Source organism: Indicator indicator, chromosome Z (genome assembly GCF_027791375.1).
Source record: "Indicator indicator isolate 239-I01 chromosome Z, UM_Iind_1.1, whole genome shotgun sequence".
NCBI classification, from domain to species: Eukaryota; Metazoa; Chordata; class Aves; order Piciformes; family Indicatoridae; genus Indicator; species Indicator indicator.
Window position 1 is genome coordinate 64,389,303 of NC_072053.1, and position 20,026 is coordinate 64,409,328.

The following is a 20,026-nucleotide window of genomic DNA, read 5'->3' on the forward strand; positions in this document are numbered from 1 at the left end:
CTCAATTTCATATGTACTTATCAAATAAACCAGCTTGAAAAGGAAAAAAACCAAAACATTCCCTATTTAAAAATAGAGCACTACCCAGTCTGGCGTGCATAACACTGTTTTTTTAATCCAGATCAGATATTGTGTGTATATTCCCAATACAAAAATAAAATTGTACGAATTGCATGCAACTGTACGTAGTGCAGTTAAAGCAATACTGAGGTGTTCTTGTTTTTGTGAAGCATATGGAAAACAGAAAACTTCAGGCTGATACTTGTAATGCGGTCCTTGGGTTTCTTCTTTCACAGAGACACACAAAGCTACTTTTATTTTAAAAACCTCTAGCCCACAACAGGGAGACATTAAACACTTAACTGCCACAACTGTCCTGTGAAGAATTTCTGAATTTTCTTATACATGTCTAACTTACCCAAACAGATTTTTTTGTCAGAAGTTCTTTAACAGAAATCCTTTGCCATAAACCACACACCAAAAAGCTGTCAAAAGCTGTTTTCTGCTTTGATTACATATAGTTCATCAGGTGGATTAAGGTCATTTATTACATTATGAAACCAACCCATCCTTTTGAAGCGTATGTAATATACAAATTAGAGATTCCAGTTAAACACCACCACACACTAACTCTTCATATTTATATAAGATGACCAGCTATGAAATTGTTAACTACTGAAACTGTAGACAGGCTCCTCACTATATCGTACTCATGTTGTAGTTCTCTGTGTAATACATTCCACAACTACCTCTGCATTTAAGTAATTTTCATCCAGTTCATCTGTTCAGCCGCTGCGTTACCACTTCTCGGTACATGATAGAGATATATATCAACAGGAGAAAAATGACAAAGAAATCATCCAAAAACCCCAGAATTCCAAAGAGGGCTTCAGGAAGAAAATCTAGAGGTGAAGCCAGGTAGAGCAAGGCTCCAAGTAAGCAGAGGAATATTCTGATGCGAAACATCCAGAAGAGGCCCCCAACAGAAAACATCTCCCTGAAAGCATGCCGTAATAAAGTGGGCAGATCCATAATTCTTTCCATAATCTATGAAGAAAGAAAACAAAAGTTAATATCTTGCTTTAGACCCATGCTAAATGGATCACTTTATAATTTGAATTTTCTACTACTACTTTACAGCTTTGGAATCTGTTAGCTTATAAGAATTAAAAGAAAACAAAACATAAACAAAACAACAACCAGAAGTAGGACCAGATTTCCTGGACTTAGTTTTGTTAAAAGCAAAAAGAGGTAAAAAGTCAAATTAGGATCTATATGTTTTCAAGAAACAAATTGTCTTGTTCTACATAATAAAACATACCATTTAATTGCCTACAAAATACACTGGCATCCACTAAGAAGGAAAAGTAGTGACTACTAGAGTAAAACAAGTGACTGAGAAGGTAACAAACAGCAAACAGCTTAACCACGATTAAATATTAATCAAAATGGGAGACAGCTAGGGATTGTGAGGAAAAAAACCAACATGTAAAGCAGAACAGGTTTCTGTTCTTCAGAAAGACTACAGCCCCTCCCTGGCATATAACCAGTGATTCACATAAATTTCTAAAGGATGGATCAAGCTTTGAAGTAAACTAAAGAATGATAAAATGAATCCATCTAGAGCTCCCTTCAATTTTTCTACTATGATTCTGTCATCTTAGCTGAGGACTGTTTAGTAGAAAGTATTCAGGTTTTATTTGTGAGGTGCACGAAGGGGTGAACTCTGCAAATTTTTTATAGTGATTCCTTTTCTACTGTACAACATTTCTACAGAGAGCCATGACATTAAAATGAGTTACTGCCAAGGCTGAAAAAGTTCTCTAAAAAGAAATTTTGTATGCAGTTAAGCCAATACCCCATGTATACATCAAAGACTATTTATCTAGTCTGATCAGGGCTTTGATGCAGACTTTTGGTGTGACCTCAGGCAGGTTACTCGGGACTAGACATAGATCCCATAGAAAGGTTTAACGGAGTCCGAAAGACAGTCTCAATCTGGTTCAAAAGCGTAACTGTTCTTGTGGTTTAAAACACACACACACAAAAGAACCATCTCATACTGCTTTGTCTCTTTGGACTGTAAGTTTTTCTTGCTAATGTTTTGTTACTATATCCAAAGCCAACGAACAGATGAAGACTGCAAGGAAGTTACTAGTATGCACATGAATGCATTTCACCTTGCAAATCAGAACATGCACAAAGACAAGTGCAGAAGACTTTCTGAAGCTTCTGTAACTTCAACCATCTTTTCTAGCTATTTGTCAAAAAAAATCTGGTTTTCTACTCTCAGAAAGCAGAATAAAGACTAGTATAAGCTGGGAAGAAGAAACAAAGACAGCATATGACTTGAAATCTGATGAAGAAAAGCACAGATTGTTCTAATCAGTGTAAAGATTACTTAAGGCAATCAAGTGAACATTATTCCTTGCGGGTCATGTATTTCACTAATTTTAATTTTTTTTTTAATTAATGAGCCATTTAAAAAAGAGCTTAACACTTGAATAGGGAACTCAAGGCTTACTAACACTTTGTAACAAAAATATAAGTTTCTGCAAGTTGCAAATAAATATTTTCAATATTGTGAGTTTGCCCTAACTATATAAACACGAATTTCCTGAAGAAAACTTGCACAGTCCCTAAGCATCAGAGAAGGAAAATTCAAATGCCAGGAAAAAAAAAAACAACACAAAAATGCTGTTCATCTCCCCTAAAATCTGTTTTCCACCCAAATTTTCCCCAAACTTACAGATCTGGGCTGTCCTGAGAATCTCCTGTTGTAATCATTAACATCTTGAAGTACTTGGGTTGCATCCCGCTGATCTTCACCAAAAAGTGGTAAAAACAATGTTACCTAGGGACAGCAGGGAAAGTTTGTTACATGTGCAACTGTGTTTTAAATGCAGGCATTGAGTACTGTAAGTGAAACCAGTAATATTCTATCACCTACATAGAACAAACTTTGTTCTACTTGACTATGTAGTGAAGAAGTGAAATTAAACTACTAAATGCTTGCTCTAGAAAACTCAAATTAATAATAGATACAAATTAAAAATAGGGTCAAAATAAGAAATTGACATGGATAGTTTTTTTGACGGGGAGAGAAGGAAGGGAGAGGGTACTTCTCAGAAAAGCAGTATATTGCCTTCTGTCTTCCATAACAGCTAGGTCTTCCAGAAGCAAGTTCTGGTAAAGACATTACAAAGCATTCTGAACAGAAAGCATGGACAAATCATAGTTAAGATCTTAAGATTTCCTGTTTCCATATATTCCTTTATGAAAAAATGTCTGAGTTATCAGTGCTGTTCACTTGAATTTGAGTTACAGGAACAAACTGCATTTTATTGAGCCCCATGGCAAAGCAAAAAGTTTAAAAAAATCTTAATGACCACCATCTATGTCTAACAATCCATATCCTTACAGCTTCTCAGGCATCGTCTTCTGTCAGTCTCATTACCACAGTTTGCATGCAAGGTCTTTTGTGGTATGCTGTACTGGATACCCAAATTATCAGGTGCATGATTACTTAAAATATTACCGTTTGTCTGCAGATTGGACAACGGATGGCACCGAGCCATGAGCCATACCTCCAGTAGGCAATAATGCAGGAACCTGGTGAAGATAATTTAGAGAGATTTAGCTTCAGAGTTGAAAAACTCATTGCATGAAATAATATCTTACACACAAAGAAAACAACAGAAGTATATAAGCAGTTAGTTTAACCAGGAATAGCACTCACTGAAGATACCAAGAACATATGTGTTCAGTGCTATTACTGAGAAAAATCCTGAACAGGTTCAACTGTATAATTAAGGTATTATTTTCCAAAAAGACAGAAAATTTCTTAATTATTAACTGAAGAAGCAAACAAAAAAATTACCTGTTTAAAATGTTGAAGTCACAAGAAAAGTAAAACGTATTCTAAAACTTGGCTTTATTATCAGAGTTTCAACAGACAAAGAAATATAAAAAAACCTGAGTACTTCAACTATTTTCCAAATTTGGTAGTTTTTTCATTTAAACAATAGGCACAATATACTCTTTATAGTCCACAAAACTAGCTGACTGCAGTGAAGGAATCTTACTAATAACTGAGGACTCTAAATTTATATATAAACAAATCTGAATAGCTGGGTCTCAAAAAAAAAAAAAAAAGGCCAACACTTTTAAGAATTATAAATTTAGTCTTAATTCTTCAGGACTTCAAAGAAAATAAAACAAGACAAAATACTCTGAGATAGAGATAATAGAAGGCAGATTTTTTCTCTCTTTTTTTTTAAACATGGTACATTTCCAAATGTTTTTCAGCCTTTTTAGTTTTTTTCTAACTGGAAATAAATTATGCTCTCTGCCCTTGACATTTTGAAATTAACCTCAGTTTCAATCCTGATAGCACAGAAGAAAATGCAGCTGTTCATGCACAAAAGTATTTTCTCAACAATTCATATAATAAAATATTTCTATGCACTCTAGAAGATCAGCAGCTAAAAATTAAAGAAAATTTTGTATTAGGGTGACTGTAATAGTATCAGAACTTTGTGTTTGTGTTCTGATTTTATCCTTGCATCTTGTGTGTTTTCTTGCTTACCACAGAAGAGATGTCCACAGTTTGTTTCTATAGGAAACGTAGCCTGTTGCAAACAGACTGGACAGGACATATCTGTATAGAAGCGATGTCTATCACCAACAGAAGCATCCTGATGAAACAGAAGAAAAATGCAAAGTATTCGATACACTATTTTTATATACCTACTGAGGTGGGGTTTTTTTTGTGTGTGGTTTTCTTTTTTTTTTTAATTGCTGTTTTGTGTTTTTTTATAAATAAAACAAATCCAGTGCTCATTTACTAGAAGTCAGTTTGAAGAGAAATATTTAAATATAAAAATCAAACATACTTAAAAGCATAAACTGATTCATTAAGCAAGTTCCTCTTGTGAAAAGCCCATTATTTTTCCTTCATGTGTTATATAAGTGTGTGCTTCAATCCAGTTAAAGACTGCAAAGAAAGAACCTTCTTAGTCCTTCACATTAAGTTAGGTTAGACATACTGAAACATGAATAACTCATATCTAGACTGTTATTTCATTACCTAGAGTAGCTCTGTCCAGAGCCAGGTAATTGAACTGCACTGCTTACTAATCTCAGTAACTAGTATTCCCAGCCTTAAGCTTAGGGACCAGCTTGTGCATGTCATCAATGTGAAATGTTTTTTCTCCCCACTTTGTCATATCTGCCTTCTACATAAATATGCACTGTAATTAAAGTTTTATGATGAAAGATTCACCTCAAAACTCTCCAAAAGTATCTTTTTTCACACTAGGACTGTGACTTAACAATTTCCAGCAGCCTGGTCTAGACTCTCCCATCCTCTCCTCTACATGTCAGAACTGGACAAAATCACAGAATCACAGAATTGTTTGGGTTAGAAGAATCTTCAAAAGATCACATAGTCCCTTTTCTGCCATTGACAGAGACATCTACCACTAGATCAGGTTAGGTTGTTCAAAGCCCGGTCTACCCTGCAACACTCCCAGGAACAGAGTATCCATAACTTCTTTGGGCAACCTATTCCAATGTCTCACCACCCTTTCCTATGTACCATGTCCTTTTTTAGTTTAAAAACATTGCCCCTTGCTCTGTCTCTAAAGGCTTCAGTAAAAAGTTTCTCTCAGTCTTTGTTGCCTGTCTCTTGTTGCTGTACCATTGCTCTGCTATACAATTTATCAGTCTAAAAATATGACCTCAGTCATATGGCAGCAACCTGTCCTCCAGATTTCCTTTCCTTTACTAGTAAGTTTCCAGGAACATCAGAGCAACTACGCAACAACCTAACATACTCCACCTTGTGGGAAAAGTCTGCTTGAAAAATAATTTTAATTACCAAATAATTAAATTAGCCAAATAATTTTAATTACCTAATTTAGCCATAAACCCCCCCTCATGTTATTTCATTATTTGACAAAGTTCAAGGATGACTCTATAAAATGAACTTTCATAACTTTGAAGACCAGTTTCTTCCAGAACCTCAGAGAAGTCTATACTGCCACAAACCAGACAGCTGATTGATGCCAACACATAGCCCAGCACCTGCTCAGTTTGAAGCTGCTGACGAAGAGCTCGCACTAGCTCTTGATTTTCTGGGTGTATGTTCTGATGTTCATTTCTGTGAAAGGAAATATAAGCAATAATAAAAAACCTGAACACTATAAACTGAAAAATAATCAATTGGAAAAACAAACCAAACCAAATCAAAAGAAAGTCGAACAAAGGGCAAAAATAAAATAATTAATTCCCTTTATAAAGGATTATAAACAAAGCATAAATAATTAAGGAAACAGGACATTTATTCTAGCTCCTAAAGTTATTCTGGACATTTAAAGCTGTACAGCAGCAAGATTTTTCAGAGAGACTCCATAATTAATCATGTAAAAAGTAGTTTTTCATCTGAAACAAAATGAAGCCATTAAAGTAAAAAAACAAACAAACAAACAAACAAAAAAAAACCCCAAAAGGTAGGAAGTTCTGTATTTATTGTGCAGAAATATTTTTCTACTATCTTTGTTATAGAGCTGATAAATTCCTAAATATTTCAATTTTATCTGCCACATGGAAGATTAAGACCTAACAGGGGTAGGTAATCTCTTAAGAGTGTTGAATTTGTGTAACTATCTGCAGACTGGATATAAAAATAAATTACTCATTTTAAATCACTAAAGAGAAAAATTCTACAGGCAAGAAAACTATGGGTTAGAGATGTCAAAGGGAATCACAAGGAAAAGGTTCACTGTAGAAAAAAGGCTGGATATATTTATTACAAGTTTGAAATTCAAAAGCATAATGGAAACAGAACTGGAATTAAAAGGAAGATGACAATATTAAGGGGTGTTGAGTTACAACAAATATGAGACAACAACATCATATTCAAAACTGAATTTTTATGTTTTATTTATACATTTCAATTTCACTAGTGATACATGCTGCTCAGCACTGTTGAGGTCTTGGCTGGATTCTGTTTTCCATTTGGGGCTAAATTCATAAAAACATGGAGAAATGGGAGGAAGTTCAGAAGAGAACAAGAACTATGGCCTGGATTTTTTAAGCATTAGAGAACGAGTAAAGAAATATCAGCTCATGTAGAAGACTGCCCATAGAGAGCAAAGGGATAGGATAAGGCTTTCATTCTACAATTATGCACAATTATTTCTCACAGCTATCTAATGCTGGCAGAAAAACATTTCTAACCACTGGGTATATAAAATCAGAAAAGATTACATCAGGGTGTTGAGACCTATCTTTGAAAGTTAAATAAAAAAAAATATGTTGCACTGCTTCACAGGCAAGCTGAGCCTGTGTGAGAGCTGAGGGCTAAACTGGCTGAAATTTTTGGGCATTTTCTGGTTGTAGTTCTACTTTGATAATCTCCTAAATGGATTGATTAGGTTCTGTAAATATTTTCCCTCATTTGATACTGAGAATCATAATACTGCACTACTGCTATCTTTAACATTTTGTTTCCTTCATTCTTTCTTCAAACAGGAAGAAGCAAACCATGTAATTTTCACACTAATAATTACACAATTGTTTATAAAAATAACATTTACTTAACACTTGTGTGGCTGAAAAACATTAAAGTTGTATGATGGGAAGCTTCCATTAAAACCATTCCTTCTCAATTTAGGTCTCCATAAGACAGATTTTGTGTACGTTTTCTCTCATGTGTTATAAGTATTAAAGTACTTTCCTCTTTATATGCTACAGATGAGCATATCTTGCCTCACTTTGCCAAAACTTTAATATATGTTGAAAGCAAATTCACAACACACACAAGTGAAAGGTGTGTGTTGTAAGCTAATATATTCCAATCCCTTTATAAACAATTAACGGTAAATTTGCTGCTAATGTGTTTATTTATACGACTTTACTCTGGTATCACATACTGTGTTGAGTACATGAAAGTACGTGTAAAGCTGCAGAGGTACAGTATGTGAAACACCCATCGCTTATGCATAAGATGCTGAAGTAGCAGAACACTGCACAAGGTCCCGGAGTGGACAAGCAGAGTTCAAAACAGATCCAATTCATAACTTCTGTCATGCAAGTAGTCTGAGAAAATAAATTAATGAAAACCAGTACAGTGCTATGTAGTTAAAGGCATTATCAAACACAAGCCAGAAAGAAATAACTTTAGATGCAGAGTATTTTAATTTCCCCATTTATGAGCGATAGCACTCTTTAACTTGTTAAGCAAAGCAAACAAAACTAACCAACCCCATGACATGGAAAGATTGTACCACATATCAAAATGGGCCTCACCAAACTACCATTACCAGGAAGAAGGTTGCCTACTCGTTCAGTGTGCAATCTGACAGCAGGGAAGTGAGGGACAGTAGTTATGCAGACTATGAACTTGCAGGTTCATTAAAGTGAGCTACATAAGTCATGTGAGAAGCAGGGAATCTTTAACACAAAACACTGGAGGGTCAGCCTCCCTTTAATCAGTTGGATAAACTAGATTTTCATTGTCTCGTTTGTCATGTGGCAACCTACTCCCAAGTTTAAAAGAGAATGGAAAAAAGCTGGCTGTATTTTTTTCAGAACTTACAACTTAAAAGATACAGAGGCTTTGCTAGTGTCTTATAATGCCTAAACTAAACACCTGCAACTAGATATATATGTCAATTACTGCTAATTAGTTTCTCAACCAAAAACACAGAGGCCTTCAGCTTGTGTCCTAACGTGATGCTCACCAAGTTCTCTCAAGTACAGCAACCATATACATTAATAGTGCTTTCCATATTCTACTTCTGCCCCTTCAAATCTACTGCAATATATACTCTTTGCTGTCTACTTTCCTTTTTTAATCAGTTCCTGCAACCTTATTCATTACTCTAAGCTTTCTCTCATGTAATCTTACCCAGGGCCTGTTCCTACCCAACTTAAGTGATGTTGCATACAGAAGTATGGGTGACAATGAGACTACAGTAATGGACACAGTATAAGGAACACACAGATTACTGAGTTTACTAAGATAACTAGAAAAGGAGAATACATTTTTTTCTCCCTCACTTCCCCTTCAGTACTAAAGAAATAAAAATTATACTTTTCTACTGTACAGATTTTTAACCATACTGTGCAGATTTTGTTGAAGACAATACAAAGAAGACAGAAGAAAAATGATGCTTTATCCAGAAAAAATCAAAAGGTATCAGAAGGCAGAAAAGAGAGCTAAGAGAATGCTGATAAGCCTTGCAGAGGTCAGTCATATAAAAGAAGAAAATACACTTCAAGAGCCACAAAACATGGTAGCTTTCTGTCCAAGTTTTTTTTTGCCTTCTAGAAAATAAACCACCAGGGCATGTAAAAGGAACCACAGACAAACTTTTTACTTAGCTCATCACACTGAAGAGGTAATTAGCAACTGGCCCTTTTCTCCTTTTCCCATTGATACATTAGCAATACAATCTCCTTAAACTCCAAATCTGAGCAAACTCCTACCGCTCTTGTCCACTGTTGACACTTGTTCCACTCACTTTTTTTTCCATGTTCCAAACTTACTTTCCTTTCTAAAGTTAAAAAATAAAACGTTTTAAACTAAACACTTGAAATTCAAGTCACAAATGCTAAAAATTTCAATATAAAGGGTAGAGGAAGAGAGCAAAGGGAAAAGAAGCACCCTTGAAGCAATATATGAAAAAATAAAACGTTTTAAACTAAACACTTGAAATTCAAGTCATAAATGCTAAAAATTTCAATATAAAAGGTAGAGGAAGAGAGCAAAGGGAAAAGAAGCACCCTTGAAGCAATATATGAAAACAAGGTGAAGTGCATACTGTTCTCTTAGATTCTTATCTCCTGCAGCACTGCCTTGCAGTCCAAGTAAGCTTTTCCACTTCTTGATTCTTTTGCAGCTCGAATACCTCCACTAATACTTATGATATGGACAGATCCTCCTCTGTAAATTACATTATGCCAAAATACCACTAAAACGGAATTCTCTTAGTTGTTAAAACTATTCTGTTTCTAGAAGTCTACTGACACCCATTTTGAAAAAAGCCATTCTGAAGTTCAAGATCATTTTCTCAAAACACATAGGCTAAGATATTTGTTAGGTAACAAGGAAAAACCTTGAAACAAAAAATAAGCTTTGATTACTTGATCATTAAAAGTTATTGCATTCTAAGCTTTAATACACTTTCCATAAAGCAAAACCTTAAGTCCACTATGCTCCAGCATATCAATTTATAAACAAGTCAGTCAATTTATTCAGGTTTGGGACTTTTTTGGATTTTTTTTTTCTTTTGGAAGGAGACTGCAACTAGAAAATATGTTGGAGGATTATATCCAGTCTTAACTGTGGAGTTATTATTGACAAGTCTCTACTTTATAACCAAATATGACACACCATCCATACAGACTGTGAATTCAGCCATTATCAGGTCAAAGGACTGATGAACATCATTCATTTTGATCATGTGAAAATAAGGAAGAGTCAAAGTTCACTCCTGAGAAATGCATCATTTCATACTAACTGTGAATTACATTATGCAATTCTGCCAGAGCAATTAGTTAAACAGTAAGTGGTCAAACAATAACTTCCTTCATGTCACAAAATCACAGTCGTGTTATATACCAATGCAAAAAGTTGTTGAGAAAGCTAGAACTTTACAAACATGGGTAAGTTCATTCATTCCTGTCAATGTATTCTCACCTTAAAAGGGTATATACCAGAGCAGCAATGAAAGTGAAACTGAGCACAACTGCCACCAGTACCTGGTCACTTATTCCTTCTATAACTGAATCATTATCTAGCTTCAAACTCTGAACGTCTGCTTGGTGACTGGCCATCACAGCTCTAAAATGTAAAAAGAAATATGTACACATACATACATATATATAAAAAACATACATGCTCACATGTACATTTTAAACAATTACAAATAATATGTATCTATTCATACAATAAAATCCTGGAACAGATTAGTTACTGCTGGGGGTAGGGGGGAATAGTTTAAGAAGAGAGAATATTTGCAATTTTAGCAAACACTGAGCTTGCTGCAGAGGACTGCAAAACATTTGTCTTTTGTAGTATCGAACAAGTTTTAAATGACAGTATGGTGAAATAAAGAATTTTAAAAAAAAAATTATCAGCCAGATACTTTACCTGGGAATCTTTACCAGATAACTTGCCTAGGAATAGAACGTTGCTGAATTAGACATTCTAAGGACAGTTCATTTAAAAGAAGTATAATTCTGTATTAGCAAGAATTTTAGCTGTTACGCAATGTATCTCTGCTGCTAGGTTGACATAATATAATTTTTAGAAAGCAAATTTTCACCACTTACATGGGGTTTAGCTGTTTTTTAGAGTGTTAAATGCCCATTTGTATACCCAGGAACCAGTCAATGCACTTGATATTTTGTTTGTATTTTCTGTGCATTATCATCCTTCAGATGAAAACGTGGGAAAAACTTGAAAGAAAGAGTATTATCAGGCTTCCCTAGTTAGACTAATTTGGTTTATATTCATTTCACATATTCAACAATCAAAATGACTCGCCAAGGTTAACATTTATTAAACTACATAGCACTAACTTACAGCTCAAGAGAAGCGAAATAAAAGTTTTCAACACACTACTAAATCCCTCCTGTTGCAATCAGGAAGTGAAATGAACTACAGCTGTAAAAATTATGAAACCAGGAGTGTGAAACTAATTCTGGCAAATGACCAGAACAGTCATATTGAAGCAGCATCCATACACATTTAAAGTATTTTTCATACTCTGCTGACACAGAATCGCAGCATCAGTTTCTGGGGCCAGATAGGACTGATACAATTTACTTCTTAGTCTAGTGTGTGTGCTTTAAGCTTGCTAGCTTTCATCGGTGTTTCTACTTCATGGTTCACGCGCCTTTTTAACTCAAATCCTGCTGTCTAGCAAACACCAGACACTGCCTGGCTCTGAATTAATCAAAAAACTGAAATGGAATAAAAGTCACTGGGATTTTAGTGGATACCTGTAATTACTACACTGGCAAGATTTCAGTGTGAGTCTACTGCTAATACAAAATTGTAATCTTTTCCATGAGACAGATACCCCCAATCTCCAAATCGTTTCTTGTACAAATCGCAGAGCTTTTTCTGATCTTCCTCATATCTGTAGGAGCCACCCTCTCTAGCTTGTATATCCTAATAAGCAAAAAATGCTAAGTGGTAAAATTAAATACAATAAGAGCAAAGGAAACTCATGGAGAATGAAGGGTAGATTACTTTACTTGCTGTTGTGTTTCTGGGCTTCCATTGTGAAAACCAAAATGAAATAATGAAGAACATATGACATGAAAAAAGCCTAAATTATCTTAATTGTTCCAGTCTGGACCAAGACTATTATTTTTGTAACTGTAGACACAATTTTTGCTAATTACAGCTTTCCACAAGCAATTGTGTCACAGTCTAACTACTGAAATGTCAATTAATATTTGAAAAGAGTACTTTTCCAAAGGTGGAACATCAGTGATTCATCAAAAGCTATGTTTAAAGTAGGTCAATATTGACACAGGTTTTTATACATGCTAATGAATAAAAGACCAGGTCTTTGTAGAAAGGTCTTATGTGGGAACAAGAGCCTACACAAGGAGTTACAGCATTTCTCAGTGTAGCTAGTTACACAATTATATTGCTATAGTTAAAAGCTATGATGCTAAGCTGTTGTTGAATTTTTCTGAGCAGCAGTTCCTTGTTGCTGAGGATGCTGACTGGTAGGTGTGTTGTAATGCCTCCCAGTTCAACATTTCCAACATGCAGACTTGATTTCTTTGCATATCCAATCCCTTACAACAGATAATTCTTGGACATTGCTTTTCCACAACTGTGTCTCAGGCAGTGTCCTTGTATCTTTAATTCCAATGTTTACTCTCATTAAGTATGGTCACAATTCCACTAATTTTTACTGCACTGTACCCCTCAGTATAAAACCAGAATGGGAAGGATTCCACCTGTCTTGCCTTAGAATAGACCACTATGCTTGTAACTACATCCCATTATTACACAGCTTTCCCCCCTGACATGCCCTCACACACACCTCCCCCCCTCAAAATATGGCAGAAACATATAGGTTCTTTAACTGCACCTTTAGAAGGCATTTCTGACACTGACACCTGAAAAGCTTCCTCTGTCATCGCATACTTGGTGCACTTTGAAACCAATATGTGAATTGTCAGTGTCACACAAAAGTTAACTCCACTTCCTTGTGAAAAGCCCTCAAGATGTCCACACTCTCTCTCTGCACGGTCCTTGAATGGTCACTTTTAATCCTTATCTGCCTACCATTTCAGCACTCACTACATATTCTTGCCTTAATTTCTGCTCATGCACTCTTCTTAAAATAGCAAGCTATGGTGCCAGGGTTAGCAGCAGAATATGGATAAGAAATACATAGACCCTCATCTTCTCTTCCTTCCTGCACATAACACCTGTCACTTTTATCTGCTTCACCCCATCATTTACCAAATATGACTGTCCTTACAACCATTTTCACAGAAACTTAGCATTCAAAGGAAGTTTCCTGCAGTCTTTTTGGCCACATAAAATACCAGGCCCTCAAACACTTGGCCTTCATTTACACCTCAATGCAGCCAAGATGTATAGAGTGGGGAGTGGAATCTCTGCCTCAGTCTCGCTTCCAACTCCTTCTATTACTAAATTCTAGACAACATGGGCTACCAATGATCAAGGCTCATGCTGTTCAAATCTTAGCTTACTTGCTGCTTCTGGACATCCAACAAGTGCTAATTCTATTCCCCTTATTACCTCTAGCACTTTTTCTGAATCACCCTATTGAATCACAAGGGCTGTCATTACTTACATAGACTAGGAACTACAAACAGGAGGGTTTAACTTCTGTCATGGTTTCAGGCCCAGTGGGCAGCTGAACCCCATGCAGCTGCTCATGCAACTGATTCTGGAGGTCACCACTAAGCATGTGGATGAAAAGGGTATAAGGAGTAGTCAGCATGGATTCACAAAGGTGAAACCATGCTACATCAATCTCATTGCTTCTTGAATGGTGTGAACAGCTGGCTAGACGAGGGCAAAGCAGTGGATGTTGTCCACCTTGACTCCAGCAAGGCTTTTGACACTGTCTTCCATGACATTCTCACAGGTAGCTTTAGGAAGTGAGGGTTAGATGAGTGGACAGAGGAGAACTGGTTGAATGATAAGAGTACAGAGGGTTGTGATCAACAGTGCAGGGTCTAGCTAGTGGTGTTCCTCAGGGTTCACTACTGTCTCAGGTCTTATTCAGTATCTTTATCAGCAACCTGGACAGAGGAACAGAGTGTACTCTCAGCAATTTTGCTGATGACAGAAAACCTGAAACACATACAGGTGACACAGCAACAAGAGTATGCTGGCTTGGATGTTCCAAGGATATTTCAACAATGTTAAAAGCTGAAAAAGTATCCTCTCCTCTCTCACTCATAGATTGGGTGAGACTACTAACAACCAACAACATCACATACAAATACCAGCTCAATGTAGCGACCACTGGTATAATCACATCCTAATTCAACAGTACCCAGCACAGCAACATGATAACCCATATCAGTTTGCCTGACATTATAAACATCTCCACAGTACACAAGGTACATTGAGTACTTAAGGATTCCCATAACACGATCATGTAAGCAAACTCACCAACATTGTAAACATACACTCTTTAAGCAGTAAAGAAAATGTGTATTACAAAGTTATTTTAACATTCCTTGGTTGGACTTTTTGCTGTCTCACTCCTCTGTGTCCCATATTGTGTGCCAAAAAGCACTGTCATGGTTTCAGACCTAGCTGGCAGCTGAGCTCCACAACACACAGGTGCCCCCTCAAGCCCCTACTCCCAGTGGCATGGGAAGGAAAAATGGTAGTAAAAGGCATAACCGCATGGGTTGAAATAAGACCAACAGAATAGCACAAAGAGATAAAAACAATCAAAGAGAACAATAATACTAATGAAACAGTTTTATAAAGTGTGTGATACAAAACACAACACTGACTGTGATAGTCTGACCAATCTGCCTGATCCTGTCCTGCTGCCCGGAAGTGCTGCCCTTCCTTTAAATAGTGAGCATGACATCAGTATAGTAGTGAACACTCCATTAGCTGGTTGAGCTGTCTGTCTTGGCTGTAGCCCCTCCCAGCTCACTGTGAAGAGAAAAAAAAAACACCACCAAACCAAAAACTTAACCCTATCCGAGTCAAACCCTGGACAACTTCAAAAGATCAATACACGCTTTCTCAGATTAGTCATTCAAGCCACAGTAGAGACAGTAAAAAACTCCTCCTACTCTAATCTCTAGGTTAGCATGTAAAAACCCAATGGCTATAAGAACTCTGCTAAAACACACTATTTTAAATTTTCTGACAGAAGGAAGAAAGAATTTTTGGATCTCAAGTCCACACTAAGCATTTTCAAAGAAAATATATAGAACTGCAAGTTTGCAGTTCCTGTTTCTTCAAGTGCAGCCAGAATGGCCAATGTAGTAAAGAACTAAACAAAAGTGTCTTTTAAAGTTTTATTAAGAATAAGGACAAGCAAAGAAAACAGCATGCTAGGCTGAGAAAAGGGACGAAAAAACAGCAAAGCAATAGTTTTTCTCTCCTTCTTATATAGCTATCTCATTTACATAAACAGACTTATGTTAAATAGAAGGCAGGACATGATAATGAGCCCCCAGAATGTTCTGAAGTGCTCAGGAGAGAAAAAGGGATCAGAGAGTAAAAGCATCTTTCTCACAGAACGCCACAGAACTCCCACATACTTATCTGACACACACATTCCAAGGCAGAGCCAAGCAAGGCCACCTTTGTCTTTGATTTGTCTAATAAGAGGTCAAACTGAGCCCCTTGAAAACGATCTTCCAAATGAAATTCACTGAACTTAACTCTTTACTTGACACAAATCACATATTCCTCAATGAATATTGTAAAAAATATTCACAACAGCCAATGAACACATCTGCAGTGGTTTGTATGCTAACAGTCCTAAAATAGCTGCTGAGGAATCCTGTCTCCCACTTCATAGGTTTAGCAGTGGTACTGTCAGTTGCTACAATTAATAAGCAGGCTATGGGAGACTTAGTTCTTAAACTATGTAATGAAGACACTTCAGTCTTTAAAAACAAACAGCATTATGTGCACACAGCAAACAGGATTCAGGAGTCCTGCTGTGTGTGCTGAACCCTGAAACTAGATAGGAATCTTTCTATTTTTGTTATTTTTCACTCAGAGAAGCAATTACTGATTGTTCACTGTAGCTCCTGTTCAGGGATATTTTGCCTTCAGATTTTTAAATCTACAATATTCTGATTCAGCACTGACAAGGATTATGCGTATGTCAGAGAAGACTTCCAGAAACAGACTTTATCACAGACATTTAGTATCTCCTCAAATAATAACCAGTGAAAATTTGATGTCACTTAATAGCAACTTCATGAGGTTTGTTGAAAAGATAATGTTTTTCTGTTGGTCCATGGCATTTGTCTGGTTATGCAGTAAGAACACTGTTTCATCAACCTTTTCATCATATATATCTACATCACAGGCTTTTCAGACACCACATAATTTTAAAGCTGTTCTTTCTTCTCTGCAGACTTAGGCTACTTTTGCTTCCTTTTATAACTACAAGGAAGGTTTTATTTTATTTTTTAACACTATGCTTCTATTGTTTTAAATGATAAATTAATTCCTGTCTACACTACCTTTCTGAGAAAACTACCAAATTAACAGAGTAAGTTCTGGCAGTTATTGAAAATAGATTAGATTTTGAGAATGGAATTTTGACTGTACTTAGGATTTTTTTTCTCTTTTTAGTCATTTAACAAGGACAGCTTCCTTAAATAAAAGTAAAACCCCACCCTGTGTTCCAGTTAGGATCTGAAAATCAAGTCACATTTAACAATGGAATTACAGTCTGTAAACTCATGCTTTTGTTTGTAAAAATCATCACAGATTAACCATTTGAACCCAAAAATGATCATCTGAGAGTCATTGCTGATAGAAAGCAACAGTAATTTACTTACATTTCAAATAAGAATCTACAGGCCTTAAAAGTTACGTTTCTCCCTCTATGGTTAAGTCTGAACTGTGCATGCAGGTTTATACACAGAAAAGGAGAACCATAATGAACCATACTGCAATTACAATGTCTTTTATTCTTTGAAACTCATAAAGATCACACTCAAATGTGAGGGCATGAGGACATATGATAGTGTGGATATATTATTTCTTAATTTTTCAGATTTGAAAAGTATTATGAAGTTTTCCATATTCAACATACAGCACAGCTAGAACAATATCCCATGCCATGATTAATAAAGAAAAGCAATCCAGTGTTTGCTATAGTATATTAAAATTTTGTTGGTAGCTATCCAAAGCCAGAATATCTCCATAGCTTTCAGAACTATTTGAATTTTTCCAAGTTTATCCAGAAAGTACGATATAGTAATGTATACTCAAAACCGCCAAGATTTTAGGATGCACTACAAAAAGAATATACAAGCATAGTGAAAAAAAGAAACAGGTTCTCTTCAGTTTTGAGAAGTATACAACAGCACATATGGAATACTGCTCTGAGATACAAATAGTATCCAGGAGCAACATTTATTGCTCTTTGAGAGCTTGATACAATGTGCTCAACATCTGAAAGATATATAGGATTACAGTGTGTCCTTTCACAGATAGGTTGGGAGAGATCTTGGTGAGAACAACTGGGTTCATCTTTGCTGTTTTTTTTTAACTTCCTTTTTGTTTTGAGTATTTGTTCTTGATGGCAATCACTCTGATCTTGCAAAAATTATAAAATTAAGACTAGTGGTAGGCCACAATGCAAGACAGAACCTGTAAATCTTTCACCTCTTGTCTTTTATTAGCAGAAGCATTACCCCCATCCTTTAAAGTGCTGCTAATCTGTAGAGATCATGTGTTTTCAAGGATTAGCTAATTCTTCTCCAGCTAGTAAAATACTGGGGTTTTTTTTAGACCAGAAAGGCTTTAACTCCTCAAAATATTCTTCCATTGTAAAAAGAACAATGAAAAAGGTTTCATTTGTATCAATAGGCTTCTAACAAGATTGTCCTCTTTAGGCAACAGAAATCAATTCAGAAGAATTTAAGCACACTAAAATGGAGCATATTTAGTCTATAACCTATGCCCTGAATGTATGTTAGTTTATATTGAAAAATCCAAGGCATAAATGCAGTGTTTTTCTTTAAGATAAAAATAAATTCCAAAATAAAGACAAATTCTTATATGTGGGGCAATAATTAAGACCTTTCTCAGGTTATTCAGTTGAGACCTCCTCAGGTTATTCAATTATTATAACTTCAAGTAATTGAAATTACTCAATTACTTCCTACTCCAGGACAGCATCAGATCGTGGCCAATGTCTGTGGCTGAGAATGGATTTGACTGAGCAAACTGGATCCAACAGTTATTTTTTACTCTCCATGAACACTGCAAAGGTACACCTAGACAGCATTCAGAAAGCATTGACAACTGCAGGCATTAGGCGTACATAATAAACAGTAAATGTATAAAGAGCATTGAAGACTCCAGCAAGATCTGACTGACTAAATTCTGAATCAGTTAAATTCTAATTTGATACATTTTATCCAAGTAGTTCAGTGTACAAAAGTTGGACTCAGAAATAGTGGCATGGAGATATATATACATACATATATAAACATATCTATCTATCTATATATATATATATATCTATATATCTCTATATAAGATTATAAAACAGAAATAAAGGACATGATGCATGGTGTATTCAGAAAAAAGTGGTTTTAAGGAACAGGATTTAGTAGCTTTTCATTTTTGAGAGTATAGTCATTTTTGAATACAGAACACACAATAGTATCTAGTATTAAGTATCTCCATGCATTTTAAAAAACAAGAAGAAACCACTCAAAGTATATTCACTAAGGGAGGTAAAAAAACCAGCGAATATAGCAACATAAAAATTGACAAGATATACTTGCTGTGAGAATGTTGCTGAAGCTGACTCGACAATACTTGGCAGTATTAACAGCTGCAGTTAGCAGCAAATCAGTTCAGCTGGTACAGCAAATCTATAGCTAAACTTGGCTATGTCATATTCAGTGATCTTCACTACTAATTACCTTCACTTTCAGGACTAAGCTGAATACATTTATGTGCATGCATGATTTTTGCAAAAGAGAAAGGAAAAAGCCTAAAGAGTTTTGTCAAAATAGAGAAGGCAATTTCAGTAGGAAAATAAATTTGTTCAATATACCTTAAAAACTGACTAGTTCAGGAACTTGCCTGGTAAATCAGGTCTGAAGTCAGCAGTTTCTGAGGCACATTTTTTCCCTAAAGAGAGGAGGGGAAAAAAAAAAATCAGTAGCTACTCCATTTTTGCTGAAGGAATCAGGCTTTGCAAATTAAAAATACTACAGATGCAAACTCCAGATGCAATTCTGCCAGGAAAAACAATGCCAAGTTAAAACACTATTCTACTGAGAAAACATTTTTTTCCCATAATTTTTTTTCATTAGCCTGAAAATAGGTTGATGGCTTGAAGAAAAAAAGACTAATTCAGTGGCCTGTACAGCATTATTCTTTGGAGTTTCTGTCTTAGTGATGTGTGGTGTAGGTAGAGCAACCCCCAATGAAAACTTCCACTGCATTATAAAGCTAAGACATACTGAAAGAGGTATAGCATTCTAAAAAAAACCAAACCAAACACACAAAAAAACCTCAACTCAAAACAAGCTAGTGGGTGAAACTGAATTGATATGCAGATAAGAATATGTGAAAGAGCCTGCCAATGTCTTCAGTTTGGATATCTAACTTTCCTGATTATACAGAAGAGAATGGAAATAATGACAATAACAAAAATGTTGACTGAAATATGGTAATACTTCTCCTAAGAATGAAAAGGCTTTAAATACCTTTTAGAAAAGTGCCCAGGAATTCTTACCTGATATCTAATATAGACAGCAAGACAAAATG

The 20,026-nt window shown here is 35.7% G+C and overlaps 1 protein-coding gene across 1 annotated transcript; it reads right to left on the reverse strand.

Annotated features, from left to right (window-relative positions):
- Positions 1–700: 700 nt before the first annotated feature.
- Positions 701–19,323, reverse strand: RNF170 (ring finger protein 170). The gene is made up of 7 exons (XM_054397997.1): positions 19,308–19,323; positions 10,709–10,852; positions 6,088–6,163; positions 4,589–4,697; positions 3,539–3,612; positions 2,750–2,854; positions 701–1,047 (listed from the first exon to the last, which is right to left on the reverse strand). Exons 2-7 carry the CDS (start codon positions 10,843–10,845, stop codon positions 778–780), a joined length of 771 nt encoding a protein of 256 aa, XP_054253972.1. The 5' UTR covers positions 10,846–10,852; positions 19,308–19,323; the 3' UTR covers positions 701–777.
- Between the last annotated feature and the right edge of the window lie 703 nt (positions 19,324–20,026).

Excerpts from the sequence above, each read along its gene's own strand:
- RNF170 (XM_054397997.1), bottom strand. The coding sequence starts at position 10,845 with ATGGCCAGTCACCAAGCAGACGTTCAGAGTTTGAAGCTAGATAATGAT. Across the intron at positions 2,855-3,538 it reads GTCCAATCTGCAGACAAACG|GTAACATTGTTTTTACCACT; the intron begins GTAATATTTTAA and ends TGCTGTCCCTAG. Across the intron at positions 1,048-2,749 it reads TCTCAGGACAGCCCAGATCT|ATTATGGAAAGAATTATGGA; the intron begins GTAAGTTTGGGG and ends CTTTCTTCATAG.